Here is a 15,914-nt window from a genome sequence, read left to right on the forward strand (position 1 = left end):
ATGCTAAATATTTTTTCATTTGATCCACTTTCACCTTGTATTATTAGAAAACAATAAGCATGGCTTTTTCCTTTCTTTTAAAGAGTTTTTAATCAATATTTTGATGCCTAAATCACTTTGATTCAAATGCAGAGGCAGACAGAAGTTGCTGCTACTATTGTGATAATCTATATATAAAATCACGTCATATTTGTTTCAGGAAAACAAAGATGAAGCGACAAAGCAGAAGATGGCAGACACGGAACTTCAGTTCCTGTAGCAACTCAACCAGCAACAGGGTTCTCAAACTTCCTGTTGCCACCGTTAGATCAGACCCAGCCTGCTGTGACTCCCAGCGCACAGGTTTGCCCCAACTGAATTAGAGCTGCAGCAGCTGCTACTGAAGGTCTCCCTTCTGAGCTTCTGCCCGCTCGTCTCCTAGCTCTCAGTGTGCTCTCTCAGCACAGGAGGAACCACAAGTGATGTTAAGTGTATGGTGATAGGTTTAATATTAAGTCTAATCTGATACTTACATTTAGTAAAATGTTGATTAAATATGAATTTGACACATGGGCCGACCTTAAGGTGGTAAACACTGTGAAGAACTTTTCAACAGGAAAACTGTGTCAACTATTATATTTCAGATCAGCTCCAGTGCAATAATGTAGTTTAGCTGGAATTGTTCTTACTGTAACTCAGCTTCTAAAAGAGTTCAGGGTTGTATCATGCAGTTAAGAATACAAAACAAGCATCCTGGAAAATACAGGGAATGCTGTAGCCTCTAAATTCAGCTCACTTTGCTTCACATGATCCAAATACTGAGCGCACTGGTTCAAAACTATAAAGTTCATCATCTTAATATAAAATGACAAAAACTCTGTGTGTGTGTGTGTGTGTTCCACGTTTTTCTCCTCACTGACTTGGTCAATCCATGTGAAATTTGGCACAGTGGTAGAGGGTCATGGGAGGATGCCAATGAAGCAATATTACATCAATTGGCCAAAGGGGGGCGCTATAGCAACCGATTGAAATGTCAAACTGTGAATGGGCATATCTCATGCCCCGTATGTGGTAGAGACATGAAACTTTGCACAGAGATGCCTCTCCTCATGAGGAACACATTTGCCTCAAGAACCCATAACTTCCGCTTATATAGATTTTCCACCATTTTGAATTTTTTGAAAAACACTTCAAATGGATCTCTTCCTAGGAAGTTTGAGCGATCTGCATGAAACTGGGTGAACATAATCTAGGGAGCAATATCTAAAGTTCCCTCTTGGCAAAAGTTGGAAAACTTCCTAAAACTGAGCTTCTATAAGGCAATGAATATTGCGGAGGGCGTGGCTCATCACATAAAGGTGTAGAACATCTCAAGGGTTTCACCCATCACCACGCAACTTTGTAGGCATATGAGCACACATAATCTGAGGGGACCCCTCCATTATTGACCCCATCAAACAAAATGGGGGCGCTAGAGAGCTCATTTCTTATCTAGGCCTAACCGCCATATGGATTTTTACTAAACTTGGTAGATATGTAGAACAGGACGCCTCAAGGTGACTGGAGAAATTTAACTCTAATTGGCAACTGGGTGGCGCTATAACAACAGAAAAATGCTTCAAAATGGCTAAAATGCGACCGATCGCTGTGGCTCCCCCTGTGGACCAATGTTAGTGTTTTCTAATTTTTGGTATGACTAAGTCATGGTATGGTATGCTGTACTCAGTGTTTATGGACTAGTCTTAAATTACTGTTATGATATGAATGAAAGTTTAACTGGAGAATGTGAGAGGAGACGTCCCTGTCTGTATAGATTGGTCATTAAATCATTGTAGATTTCCAGGATGTGTGAGAATCTTACTGTGTGAGAGATTTATCAGAAAGCCCAAACACATTAAATTGCATGTGTGTGTGTGTGTGTGTGTGTGTGTGTGTGTGTGTGTTCTCTACCTTGTAACCGCACTACGATGGGGATCTTGAGGTCCAGGTCTATCACAGCCATGATGATGCCTTGAGCGATGACGTCACACCTCATGATGCCTCCGAAGATGTTGACCAGGATGGCCTGAACCTGAGCCGACACAACATTAGCGTTAACCACCACGAAGCTATGCTATGATAACTAATAATAACTAACATCATGGTGACGCAGACATCAGAGGAAGCATTAACCAGCCTGGAGGATTAGCAGCAGATGTGTTCTTACCTTCCTGTCAGAGGTGATGAGTTTGAAGGCCTCAGTCACCTGATGAGCCGTGGCTCCTCCTCCGACATCCAGGAAGTTGGCCGGCGTGCCACCGTGGAGTTTGATGATGTCCATGGTGGCCATGGCCAGACCTGCTCCGTTTACTAGAGAAGACAATAATCATTGGTTAGTTCAAAGTAAAATACAAAAAGGGAGGAGCAGGAAAGTGTGTCTTAAAATTAAAAGATCCCAGAAATATTATACATTATTATTTGAGGCTGTACCTGACTCAGAATTATGTCAGTTGATTTGGATTGGCCGATCGATACAAATATTCAACTATTCATTCCTTATTTTTTCCATATTTTAGTTTAAGTTTGAGTTTGAAGGGGGTTCAGCAGGATGTTCAGGTTATGCAGTTTTATGATTTCATAACTCCTCATGAAGGAGTTCAAAATACAGAATTATGACAAGTTTGTAAAGTTTATAAAGTCTGATGAAACCCTCGTAAAAACAAACCTCACATTAAAAAGAGATTCAGGTAAACAAGATGCATGAGGCCCAATGTTTCAGTTTTCCAAAAATAATAACAGCTATTTTCCCAGATGATGGGGCATCTGATTTTAAAATCATCCTCCTTAAAAATCCTGAAATGTTGCCTTTGCTTTGTGACATTTGCCGAGCACTGACCCAGACAGCCGATGGTTCCATCCAGGCCGATGTAGTTGAGGTCGGCCTTGGCGGCCTGCCGGTCCCGGGGGTCCTCCTGGGTCCAGTCCTGCATGTCGAACACCTTCTTCTGGCGGTACGCTGCGTTGGAGTCAAAGTTGATCTTGGCGTCCATGCACATCACTGGTGACAGACAGACACAAGAGGTTTCGGGCTTTGGTGGCAGCTCTTAGTCTCTCTTTTTTAGGGGATTTATTGCTTAGTCTCTGAAAGGTTCCTGAAAAAGATGCTGTGTGTCTGTGTGTGTGTGTGTACCGATGCCAGAGGAGTCCTCCACCATGGGGTTGATCTCGACCATGGAGGCGTCGTACTTGATGAACAGATTGTACAGTTTGATCATGTTCTCCGCCGCCTCGTTCACCAGCCCTGATGGGAAGCCCATCTTCTTTGCTACCTGCAGCAACACAGAACATTTCATAATTATTAATAATGTCACTGAGCATCATGTTCACACTTTACAAAGATCCAGCAGGTTAGCTTATCTTAGGAAACAGGAACAGGAGGAGACAGCCGACCTGGCTCTGTTCAAAGGGAACTAAATCCACCTATCAGCTCCTCTACAGTTCACTGATTAACATGTTTTATCTACGCTGTGTAATCTGTATAAACTAAAGAGTAAACACCGTCCCTTTAAAATACCGTCACATCAAACTGATAATTATGCAGCACAGTTGATGGCTCGCAGCCACAGAGAAACTGTAGAGACCTTTCATTTCAGCATCTTTTATGTGTCACTCTCTCCTCTTTGAGATTAAATACAAAATGGAGGTGTAATATTTTTTTTTTGCATGAGTGCTGGTGTCACTCCCACAGAGCAAAGAAAAGAGTCGGTCGAGGCTGCAGCTCCTTTGCTGTGTAGAAATGTGAGGAAAAAAATAAGACTGGTCATTTCTGACATCTGGAAACTTCACAGTCAGTTACGTATGCTGCAATCTAGAGAAAAAGCAGATGATTAAAACTTGGTGTCGATACTCTACAGTAATAACAGGACTGCAGTGGTCGAGTCTGGTCTATAGATGTTGTCTCTATTATATTTAACTTGATTCACACTTGTCTGGATGTGAACTGAAGCCTTTTCCAGTCTCAACCAGTTTGTTTCACCTGCCCAGAGACTCTGGGGAGGCTGTTTTGTGGCAGTTCACGATAGAAACACAAAGATATTTAACATCACATCACTAGTTTACACTTTTGTTCACTGTTCTGTCATTTGCAGTAGAAGTATTTCCCTTTATACCCTGTCTACAGTTGTTTTCAGAGGGTCTACATGGCTCCTGTGAAAACGCTGACATCAGCTTATCGACCTGCTGAGAAATTAACTAAAACGCTGAGTTGCATTTAATATATTCAAGGACAAGACAATTAAATACATCATTAGCATTGTTATCGTTATAATTTTATCTGTCTCTCCGTTCTTGTTCTTTGTCTTTCCCTTCTCTTAATGCCTTTAACGACCCTTTCAAGACATTTCTAACCAAGTTTAAGACAGATTTTTGGACAAATCTTTTCCTTATTCAAGCATTTCAGAAGAGTAGTATCTCTGTATTCCTGTGCAGAGTCCGGTTTGACGTAGGAGTTAGGTTATTAGTGAGTTAATCTACATTTTGTATATAGACAAAAAGACAGTATAATGTTCAGCGAGGTTTTAAGATGTGTAACATTAGAAATGTTGACTTTCATGCAGCAGAGATCCTGTACGATAAGTCACGCAAAATGAGAACCGTGCAACTTCTCAATTAATTTGCCTTTCTCGACACTGCACGTCCTTCAAAGTGACTATTGCTCATCACTGTATCGATGCTGAAACAATACATTGTGCAGCCCGAAGTTGGCACATATTAGAGCTACATTATGTCAACAGCTGACTTGCAGAAAATAAATTCACCGTTATGCTACAATACGTGACGGAAGATTGCTGTAACGATTAAGGTCATTACAAACAACGAGATACCATGAGTGTTTTCCAAAACTTTCTACGATTTTTACTAATTCCTTGACTTTTCCATGACCGTGGGAAATGATTAGATCAATTCCCACCTCCAATATTTTCTGAATTATCTATCAGCATCAGAAAAACAATCAAACTGAAAGAGAACAAGCAGCTTCTTCTTGTTTCTCTAGAAACAGAAAACCTGCTGAAAACATGAGGTCTGAAACCTGATCCTAGAAAAAAATAAAAGGAGTGAACAAACATCAGTGGACCTCCATCTACTTGGAGAGCGGTGCAATCAGCACCTCTTCTCTCTGTCAAATATATTGAGTGTCTGCTCTCACTATGACAACCAGCATATTCAATATCCAGAGCCCAAAGCAGCACAAAGCCCTGCCGGTGAGATCTGATGCAAAATTACACTCAAACACAAAGGAGACGAGAGGGAAAATGGACTGAAACTAGGAGATTGAACAGAGAGTGGTATCTTACAGCCAAGATTAAAGAAAAATATAACCAAAAATGTGTAAAAATAAACCTTAAAATTTGCTTCTAATAGACCAGTGACGACGCTAGAGAAGACAAACGTCTGCTCATGTCAACAACTGAGCAAGACTGAAAATGTCAAATTCCCTGACAGATTTTATTCCAGTTTTTGACCTCTGTTTCTGCAAATACTGCATCCAAGCTTGAGTTGTGTGTTTTATTTGTGTGTTCGTGTTACATGACTTGTTGTGATTTTCTGGTTCAAAGACATAATGACCAAAAAACCTGCAGGACTGTAAAACAATGTTTGTGAAGCAGTAAAAGGTCAGGTCACACTGCAGCGCGGGAAGTGATCTGAGACGATGCTCTGAAACTGAGTTCACTGGTTAACAAATAAAACTTTAACAGAAACAAGTATGTTTTGGGAGTTTTTTAGAGAGAATGTTTGGTAAACTTTGGAAATGACTTCAGATTGTATGAGGTGATTTTTTGGCCACTTCAGGGCAGTGGAACCAAGCCAGCAACACAACTCTGATATATAAAGTGCCTTTTTAAATTTGTTTGGTTATTATGTGAGCAAAAGTTTCAATGTCCGGCAACAACATTATGATTTATGAGCAGTTTTTGCGATTGTGTCCACCTGATAAATGTCAGTCCAATATTCTCTCTTTAAGCTGTTTTTGGTCTCCACCATCTCCTGAGGGAAATCTGTCTCTTTAGCTGCTAAGCTCCAATATGTCAGATTTCTCTCATGCACTGTTTGTATGTTTTCCTATGAAAAGTAATGCACAAAATTTGTGTATATCCCACGTAATCATGAGCCAGTGTCAAGGCTGTGATCACATGACCACTGAATGAACAGTAGTAAAAAAGGAAGCGGTCCCCTACAGACACACATAGGGGTGTTTGATGGGTTGCAAAACACAGGACTTTCCTCAGGAGACACATGTTTGGAACTGTGTGAACTCTGAGTCTTTTCAAGGTAAGTCGTCACCATGTTTCCTTTCCTAAACCTAACCACAGTAACTAAAAGTTTTTTAGATCCATTTCCAGCAAGTCCTGGTTTCCTATTATTTTTTTGAGTCAGTCTATACGCCACCTGACCTGGCATCTAAGGAACCTTTAATTAGAGGCAGGTGTGCTGATGTGAGCGTGGTGCATGGAAGACGCCTTGGGGTTACAGTCTTTAACCGCTGCCCATTTGGTTAATCTTTGCTTTTTACTGTTTGATGAGGTCGGTTAATACCCCACTGAACGTTTGTTTGGGGATTTTTGTTTTCACTTTCTCTTCTAAATGTGACAGTCAAGACAATCAATTCATAACGCCATCCTGCAACTCTCCAAACATCCTACAAACAAATCAACTCTTAAACCAACCGAAGCACCCGGATCATCCAACAGTGAGTACAATTAAACCAAAGACAACGAGTTTATCATATCTCCTGTAATGTCGTCTGTGGGCGACTATTTTGAAGCCACAACAAAGGTAATTACGTAACTTTATGTTAAGTACGAAACATCATTCGTGGGGCACCAATTTTGTGAGAAATCATACAAACCAATAGATGAGGATAAGATGACTGTTCATCAGCTGGGGCCTCATTTATAAAGCTTGCTTACGCACAAAACGGGGCTTGAAAGTGGCGTACGCGGCGTACGCCACTTCCCACGCAAAGGTTGTGATTTATAAAAATAAACCTGTAAGCAAACTCTGAGTCATGCGTGCGCACATTTTGGAGACACTGGGAAGTGGCGACGCAGATGGCGAGGTGGAGAAGTGGAGTCAGATTTTTATTGATGTCTCACACAAATTTAATGTCACGCTATATCCACCTTAGATCCACGTTATCATTGAAATTAAATCCAGCAGCCTTGTTTTGCGCTTGGAGTGAGGGATAATTGTTTCATAAAAACATAAAATCCAACTCAAATCCTGAATTGAAATTCTTTCTAAATACATATTTAATCCGCACTGCCTCTAAAGTCTCATTGTCCACTCTGTGAACACAGGAGGGGGAGAGGACGGCGCGACTGCATGGAATATATTTATTTATTTAGCTAAATATTTCCAGTGCATTTATCATGTCTCGAAATACAGCCATTAAGCACAACCGTTACACTCATTTCATCAGCCCTACTTAGACATGTGCTATTCATGACAAAACCGGCATGAAGAAACGTGTTTGCCTATTACACTTTAATCTTTGAATTGTATTTCAAATTACACGTTGTATTTTGGGACAGGGATACCACTGGTTCATGCTGTAATTCAGGCCGGGTGTCTGATCAGACTGATTGCCATAAAAATATAAATACTGCGATAACCCTCGTGCGTAATTGCGCAAGATGGCACTGGCACATACTCCTTTTTGCCCCCACCTTTAATAAATGTGATTCTTTATGTCGCACATCAATGTCAAACATCCTCAAATTTAAAAGCAACACATGACCTACATGTTGGTAAAGAAGAAGTAGAAATATTTGGTCTACCTTTAGATCAGACCACTTTTTTTTTCTCTGTCACTGTCCGTGCAGTCCCACAGACACAGCTGACAGCATCAGCAGTGTTGATGTGTTGCCACTTTTTTTGCTTTCTTTTATTAGAGATCCCGCTGCTGTGGCCACCAAATAAAATCTTTCTTCAGTTCTCCACCTCCCGTTAAAGGGTCTCAAGCTCAGTCCCCGAGAAATTCTGTTTTTTTGGTTCGTTTCTCACCTGTCGCTGTGACTCACACAACACTCGCATGACGGCTTATTTATATGCAGATCGCATTCATGAGGTGATTTGCATGACCATTTATGGTTGAACTAGGGCGTGTAGAGGGCGGAATATGAGGCGGATCTGGGTGCGCAAAACTCCAGGAGGTCTGTGATTTATAAAGAGAACATTGCGTGCAAGTGTGCGTGCACACGGTTTTATAAATCAGATTATTTTTTGGCGCACGCCATTTTCAGCTTTTAGTATGAATCCTAAGCACTCTTTTATAAATGAGGCCCCTGGTCTTTAACTGTGTCCGTCAGCTGTTTGCTGCTGTAGGTAGGGTACAGTGGCTGTTTCTTTTTTTTTTAAGCGATGCTCTGAGAACAGTGAGAGTGAACCAATACAATAAATGTGCAGTAACACCAAAACAATGAGCTGAAAGAGCCTAAAATGCTCCGCGGCAGCAGGGATGTAATAATTCTCCAAATCCATAGGTCAGTTCAGATCTCAGTTTTTCCTGCCTTGGGGGGTTACGGGTAATTGAGACATACAAAAATCAACTGTGGGGAAACAGTGTGAGAGCTCCACCTGGTAGCGTAATGACAGCTCAACGGGTTCAAGGTGGCAATGGTTCGGGGAGGGGGTGTGCAAGACACCAGGAACGTACATGTTTGTGTTGTGGTTTCGGTTTTGGTTTCAGAACTGTTCCAACTCTAACACATACAGGTGATAACTCAGTTCATCACTACAAGCAATCTATGTCACAGCAAAGAGTCGGCTGATGTTTTGCCAATATCTGAATATTGATTACAGACGCTTTCAAGACAGTTTGATGTCATGTTTGCTGCGTCTCATGTACGTCACATGAACGTCAGGTCTAGTTCATTCAGACAGTAGTTGGTACCAAAGTGAAGCTGATCAAAAGGACAATATTTGTTCTGTGTGGAAAAAGCTCAAACGTTCAGGCACACTGTCATCTTTGTAAATAAAACATCACAATAGTCGCTTCATCCTCCACAGTCATGGGTATATTTATGGATCATTTTAAACATCTGAGTGTTGTTCATAACCATCAGACTGGAAAATCAAAAGCAGGACGGTTATTTCAGAGCAGCTGCCTGAAAAATACAGGTTGCTTTCTATGAAGGTCCAGGAGACTGATTATAACTTTGCTAGTGTCCAAAAATAACATCTGCAAATTGTTGGACATCAAAACAAAATCATAAATCTTCAAGGATATCAAATATTTTTCTTTCTTTCTGAAAGAAACCAACAGGTAGGGCGACTGAAGCTTTTCTCCAGCCTGAGACTTGATTTGTCGGAGAGAAATTGGACCTGTACCTTGTTAAGAAAAGAGTTTCCCTCTGAGAAATAAGATGCAGCCCCTCGTGAGTTTTGGACATTGTCTCCGGCCGAGCAGCACAAACACAAACACACCCAGCATCCCTTCCTCCCCTGTTCGATTTCTCCTGCAGCCCAAACCACACAGTTGGAGCGTCTCCAGTGTGTTTTGTGACTTCTTCCATCTACTATTGATTGTACCTTGACAGCCTGTTCCATCTTAATGCCCTCCACAATGTCGATGGGCTCCTTCACAATGGCATCTGGATTTTCGGCGGCGACATCTTCGATATTCACGCCGCCCTGCGAGCTGCCAATCAAGACAGGACCCTGTGGGACACAAGAGGGAGTGATGAGATTATGATTAGAAAAATCTGTGAAGTTTGAGTTTCAGATTTTAGTCTGTCATCTCACTCTGAAGATTAATTTCCATCCAATGAAGCAGACTCAATAATGATTCTCACCACAAAAAGAGTGTAGTTTTACATAAAGCTGGACTTACTTTAGAGGCTGTAATTAACAATTATATATATTATAGATTCATACATTTTTTGATTGTATAATTACCTAAAATAAATTAAATGATATGCCAGTTTTCTACCTCAAGATGACATCTCAAAATACTTGTTAATTTCAGTTAGTTTGAAAAGATGTTTGATTTTTAGTCAAATAAGACAAAGTAATGCAGCAAAACTTTGTATTTGTAGAACACGATGAATTTTTGGCATTTTAGCTTGGAAAAAGACGATCAAAATAGGTAGGCACAAATCAAGAGGTGAAGGAATAAAACGACAGACATTGAAATCTCTCCTCCTGCAGCTCTGTCCTAAGCTCCTCCTACCAGACGACCAAGGGAGTGTGCATGCACTTCAAACAGTGACCCAGTGTTTAATATGTTTCATTGTAGAGCTGACCACAGTGACCACATTCACTCCCACTCTCTCTCTCTCTGCTTACCAGACCACAAATGAGACAAGAATTAGATGCTAGCCACCCCATAGTTCGTCCACCTCACTCCCCGCCGCTGTGGACTGCTTCACCAGGAGGAGAGCAAGCAGCAGCTCAAGAGACAACCTTTTAATTGGCGGCTGCAGCGGCCTGAATTGGCCAATGCAAACCCCCCATTGCTGAGTGTCACAGTGGGCTGGTGGCCAGTGGCTGCACCTGGTCTAACCTGTGTAATGGCAGCAACAGAAAGTTTGCTGATCTGCAGGAGTCAGGGCTTTCAGGTTCATCTCCAGAGTTGTTTCCCGCTCTTCTCCCCAAGAGGTGGTTTGTAGTGGTGGGGAGTGAGGCGGAGGACACGCTGTGATTCGAGGCTCTAGCTAACGTTAGCTACATGAACATGAACTTGAAGCTGCAGCCGTGAGCCTTTGGGCTCCTGGTCACAGAATGCTGAACTATTAGCAACATTTTCTCTCCATCTCTGAAATGCTTCACTGCAACTGACAAGTTTTATTTAGTTTTTTGTCAGACTCTCTTTTAGACTCTCTTTATGATCGTCTGTCTTCTGTTCTTGGGTTGCTAGGCAGTGTAGGCAGTTGTTGCCAACGCCAGAATAGCAACTTTCTCTGCAGGATTGTCCTCCATTGCGCATCTGTTTTTGCAGACCAACCAATAGGAACACCTTCTCTTTGAAATGATCGGTGATTGGGCAAAGTCTCCTGTCACACGCTAGATTTTCTAAACCCTGAAAACAGAGAGAACAAGACTTTCCAGACTCATGTAGGGAAATATCTGTCTGTTTAGCTGCTGAATGCGCCACTATGTTCAACAGCTAGTCTCTCACTACGCCAGGGGGAGCTGCAGATTCAGGTTCATCACAGGCATTGAAGAAATGTTTCTGGCTGCTTGTTGTCCCTGAAGTTTATGTTCCATTTTCACAGATAAATAACAGATAATTGTTCAAAACCATTTTGGCCCTTCCGTCACACGCCCTCTGCACACTGACTGTAACTTAAGCAGATGCGTGAGCACAACTATATGTTAAAATCCTTCCTGTTGAATACCTACTGATCTCAAAGGGAGGCACTTTACATCTCACACTCCATCTAATAAAAGGTTTGGTTCCACCTGAGGAGTTTCTTTTGTCTTTTCTCTGCTGTAGGAGTGAAGATTAAGAAGACAGATCTCTGGTGGGTATCATCATTATCTGTGGCATGTATAATGTATAATAATGATCCCATTATGTATGTGCTGAATTACTCTACTAATTTCTCCAAAATGAAGTGAACAGGGAAACTAACCCAGGTCTTTTTTTTGCCAAAAACCTGCAGACATCTGGGGCCATGTTCACAAAGTATCTCTCAGACTCAGCCTCCACTGTACTTGCGATATTTTTTCCAGTTGTCTGACAAGTAATCCCTGACTGACTTTGAAATCTGCCTTCATTGTTTCTGTCTTTCAGCATATTACTGTTTTCAGCAATAACCTGTTTGTAAATTACACTAAAAAATAAGATTAAGACCCGTATTTTTTAGCCTCAGTATGTTTTGTGAAATACATCCCCTAATTTTAGGATGTGGGTTGAGAGGTGGGCTTCACTGAGGCAGCAGAGAAATCCTTTAAAAGCACAAATCTGGTAACAAGAAGCTTAACATTTGTTTAATGTCTAATAGGAGGATTTGGACTCATTTGAAATTGTTCATAGCTGCAGATTTCCTTCACTAAAACACTGTCCTGATGTGAGATGCAGGTTTCTACAAGGTTAATGAGTTACATGAACTTTAAAGTCTGTCAAATCACACCAGAGCATGTATTTAGCTGAATGAGGACACCTCTGCAGGATGCTGTCTCTGTCTCTAAAATATAAGCTAATTTGCATGTAACTTATATAAAACAGTGCCACGAGACCACTGCAGTCTGTGCTGAAAAAGACCATTACCATTATTTTTAGGGCTGTGCTGCCACCTAGTGGTTTAATTCAGAACAACCAGCAAACACCTGTACAGGATGACGTCTTCCTTTTCAAAATGACTTGTGTGCATTAAGTTACTGAGCGGACAATTTACATATTCTTAATTTCGTTTTTATGATTATATTGTCTTCTGTACATCTTCGTCTGTTATTAGAGCCGTTTCAGGAGCAACAAAATTCAAACTGGGCCTTCAGCTACAGCAGCAATCACCACCTTCATCAAGATGTGGCGCTGGTTTTGGTTTTGCTCCTTGAAAACACTTCTTATCCTGAATAAGAAGTGTTTTCAAGGAGCAAACACTTCTTATCCTGAATATTTTCATATTTTGCCTGATATTTAATACGCTACTGTTTCTAAAACTGGGCCCAGTGAGAGACCCTGACCCGGGGAACCCACTGGTTGTTACTGTGTGGTTGTGGTTACTGTACTCAGTGTTAATGCAATTTGAAGCATTCTCTGCACAAGAACTTCCTTCGGGATAAATACAGTTCTATTTAATTGAACTGAATTGAAGACACTGAACTACACAAAAAATACAATGTAGTTAGATGATCAGAGCCGATCAGATCAGACTGATGGATGAGGGGAGCAGCTGTTTGTGAGTAAAAGCAAATGTAAGACCGAGCTCACTGATGGTTAAGTTTCATTTTCACTGCTTTTCTGCTGCTTCATCTGTGGAGCAAATAATAACTGAACGGTATATATATATTCCAGCAGCCACCTGATAAACAGTCCAGCTCCAAAAATAGAAAATCTATATGTGGAGGCAGATGTTTTAGTCGTGGCGGCCACAAATAAATGAATGTGTGGGGAACCCTGAGTCGTCTATTCATGAGAGGATTATAGGACAATGGGCCCCTGGGCACAGCTATGCAGAAGGCCCCATCACCTCTCCTACATGGACGCAAGACTTGGTGGTGTTTTTTTCATAGTATCTTTGTAGTCGTTATAACATATCTTTGTGGTTTCATGTATCTTTGAGGTAAAGTCCCGTACCCAGTCAGGTACCCGTTCAGTGACACTCTAAAAAAAGGTGATTCATGGGTGGTATTTTGTCTTAATTTTATTTCTGTGTTCAGGTTAAACAAAGAACATGCAGGTCAGGATCAAGCATGTTGGATAATATATATATTAGAATAAAACGAGAATAATAATAAGTGTAAAATAAATTAGTGTAATGGTTAACATTTTAGTCCTCTGACTGCTGACTCTGTGTGTTGGCTCTGTCTCTTGCGGCAGCTGGAACATGAGAGCCGCTTCAATCAGGTGCGTTACTGACAGACACGTTAACTGAGGAGATGTGCTGCTCAATATCATCAGAATAAGCAAAACATATTCATTTAAATAGTATTTTCTGTATCACCCCCATTTTAAAATACATTATTTTAGTTTTGACATGTATGAAATGTCCCAAACTGATCACTTTAACTGTGCTGGCTTGCAGAATTATTCAAACAGTGCATGGTTATTATAGGATTTGCAGTTTTGGGGCGAGCTGTGGACCTAGTGCTGGTGGGTCAGGTTCAGCTGCACATATGACCAATTAATTAGTTATATGTGCAGCCATATATAAATTTATTATTTCATATTTAAAAATTCCACATGTGCAATCGCTGTTTACTTTCATTCATTCATACAGAACAGCCATTGCAGTCAGCAACGTTTCTTTGCTAGAGACGTTTGGTACTAAAGAAAAATACTTTATTCAACTTCCTGTTTGTCTTCACGATCAACAATCTCCACCACCATCAGAAGCGTGTGGGATACAGTTCAGACAGAGAGGCTTAAATCCAGCTTTAGACCTATCAGTATCTAAATGTGTATGTGTGTGTGTGTGTGTGTGTGTGTCTTCTCTCACCTGGAAGGACCTCTCCATGGTGATGGCGAAGTAATACTCTCTGCGTGGGTACCTGCGCTCGCAGATAAACACCTGGTTGCAGATGCGACCTGCCTCCCCGGTCTGCTTAGTGTACAGCTTTCGACCAATCATCTGGGAGGAAATGTCACGGGCCTCTTCTGGCCTGAGGAGGAGGAAAATGATTGTCAGAGGAGACGTCAGGTATATTTCCTCCGCATCACATCTGATAAGTCAAATTTAAGAATATCACATAAAGCACAGATCTGAGTGACTCTTAAGAACTTCTGGTTCACAGTTAACTACACTGAGGTGTCAGATTCGACACAGCCGTCTGTTTTTTCCTTCCGAAGATCATTTTAATCTCCTCCTCCATGTTCTTGCAGCTTCTCTGCAGCTTGTTCCTGCCACACAGCTGACATTTGGCATGTAGGTGGCATTTTACAATGTCAGAGAGTCAGCTGTGCCAATTAAAACTAATGCAACACTCTACAGATGCCTGCAGCACCTCAGCTATTCAGATGCGAAGTCAGAACTTTATTTCTGTGCGACATATCCTGGAAAGATGTTTCAAATTTGGAGAAGCCTGGAAAAAAAAAGATTTTGTGGATGATAGGAGCAAAAGCCTTGGATCACTGATGTGTCGTCATGCGTTCTTCATAAAGAAAGATTTCGCTTAGGGGAGCTGTTCCTCAGTGATCTGATCTAAAGACAGAAGACCTTTTGTTCTGCACAGATATAAAAGCTCTCTGAGGTGGATTTATGGTGCCCAGCAGCGACCTGCAGCTAAGAGACAAACCACACAAAGGAACAAACAAAAATCTGGGCGGGCTGCGTGAGGTGAAGCAGCAGATTATTTCTGTTGTTTTTGGCATTAGATTTGTGTTTGATGACAAAGACTGGGTTACTTACGAGTAGACGATCCTCACTCCTCCCTTCAGTCCGCCCTCAAATGTCCCCTTTCCTCTGCCACCAGCCAGAACCTGAGCTTTCACCACCAGGTCCTTTGAACCTGAAACACACACACATTAATCCATGAATAAAACATTAACTGTGATACTGACAAAACAGAGACGACTCTGGTGATGACTTCTGCACCCCTAACCTCTCTTTAACATCTCACCCTCCACACAGCTGAAACATTTCAATCAGGCAGATAGACAGAAAATAAACTGACAAGTATTGTGATAATGCTAATAATAATAATCTTAAATGTGGACTGAACGTCTTTGGGTTTGGAGTGTTGGCCAGACATAACAATCTGAGGATGTCACTTTGGGCTTCAGGAAAACTGTGATAGTAAAGTAAGAAGTAGCTCTGTAATGTCTCTTTTGTTGAGGCAATATAAATCTTTATTTTGTTATCACGGGGATGAGTCAGATCATTTAATCTCTTTTTTAAAATGACATTTATGTTTTTCTTTTTAACAGCCACTTCAGTTTTAATAAGTTAAAAGGCAGGAGTGATGATTTATTGTTAAAAAGACTTGTTAGATGTTTGACAGAAACCTGAAATGAATGAATGAATCAGCAAACAGTTCTTTATTTCCACATCCAACATGATGATTCATTTGGAGTCTTTGTGTTTATGTCACCTGATGAATGTCTGTTTTGGTCTCCACCAACTCCTGAGGGAAACATCTGCCTCTGCAGCTGCTAAATGCTCCACTATGTTCACCAGCTAGTGTCTAACAGTGTCTGTCTGCTATCTGCTGCTGAGCAGGTGGAGTACTGTGGGTTTTTACAGCCTTTTCTTTTCAAGATTCGAAAAAAGTTCCACGAGGGGCGATTCACT

The 15,914-nt window shown here is 41.2% G+C and overlaps 1 protein-coding gene across 1 annotated transcript in view; it reads right to left on the minus strand.

Moving 5' to 3' along the window:
- Positions 1-15,914, minus strand: part of sucla2 (succinate-CoA ligase ADP-forming subunit beta) — a 34,286-nt gene that overhangs the window by 9,786 nt on the left and 8,586 nt on the right. Inside the window, exons 3-9 of the mRNA XM_049594684.1 lie at positions 15,033-15,132; positions 14,124-14,286; positions 9,550-9,678; positions 3,149-3,287; positions 2,855-3,016; positions 2,186-2,328; positions 1,930-2,050 (exon numbers count right to left, since the gene is read on the minus strand). Of these exons, the coding sequence (XP_049450641.1) occupies positions 1,930-2,050; positions 2,186-2,328; positions 2,855-3,016; positions 3,149-3,287; positions 9,550-9,678; positions 14,124-14,286; positions 15,033-15,132 (957 nt within the window). The remainder of the gene's footprint in view (positions 1-1,929; positions 2,051-2,185; positions 2,329-2,854; positions 3,017-3,148; positions 3,288-9,549; positions 9,679-14,123; positions 14,287-15,032; positions 15,133-15,914) is intronic.

The sequence above is a fragment of the Epinephelus fuscoguttatus genome, linkage group LG13, assembly GCF_011397635.1.
Source record: "Epinephelus fuscoguttatus linkage group LG13, E.fuscoguttatus.final_Chr_v1".
NCBI classification, from domain to species: Eukaryota; Metazoa; Chordata; class Actinopteri; order Perciformes; family Serranidae; genus Epinephelus; species Epinephelus fuscoguttatus.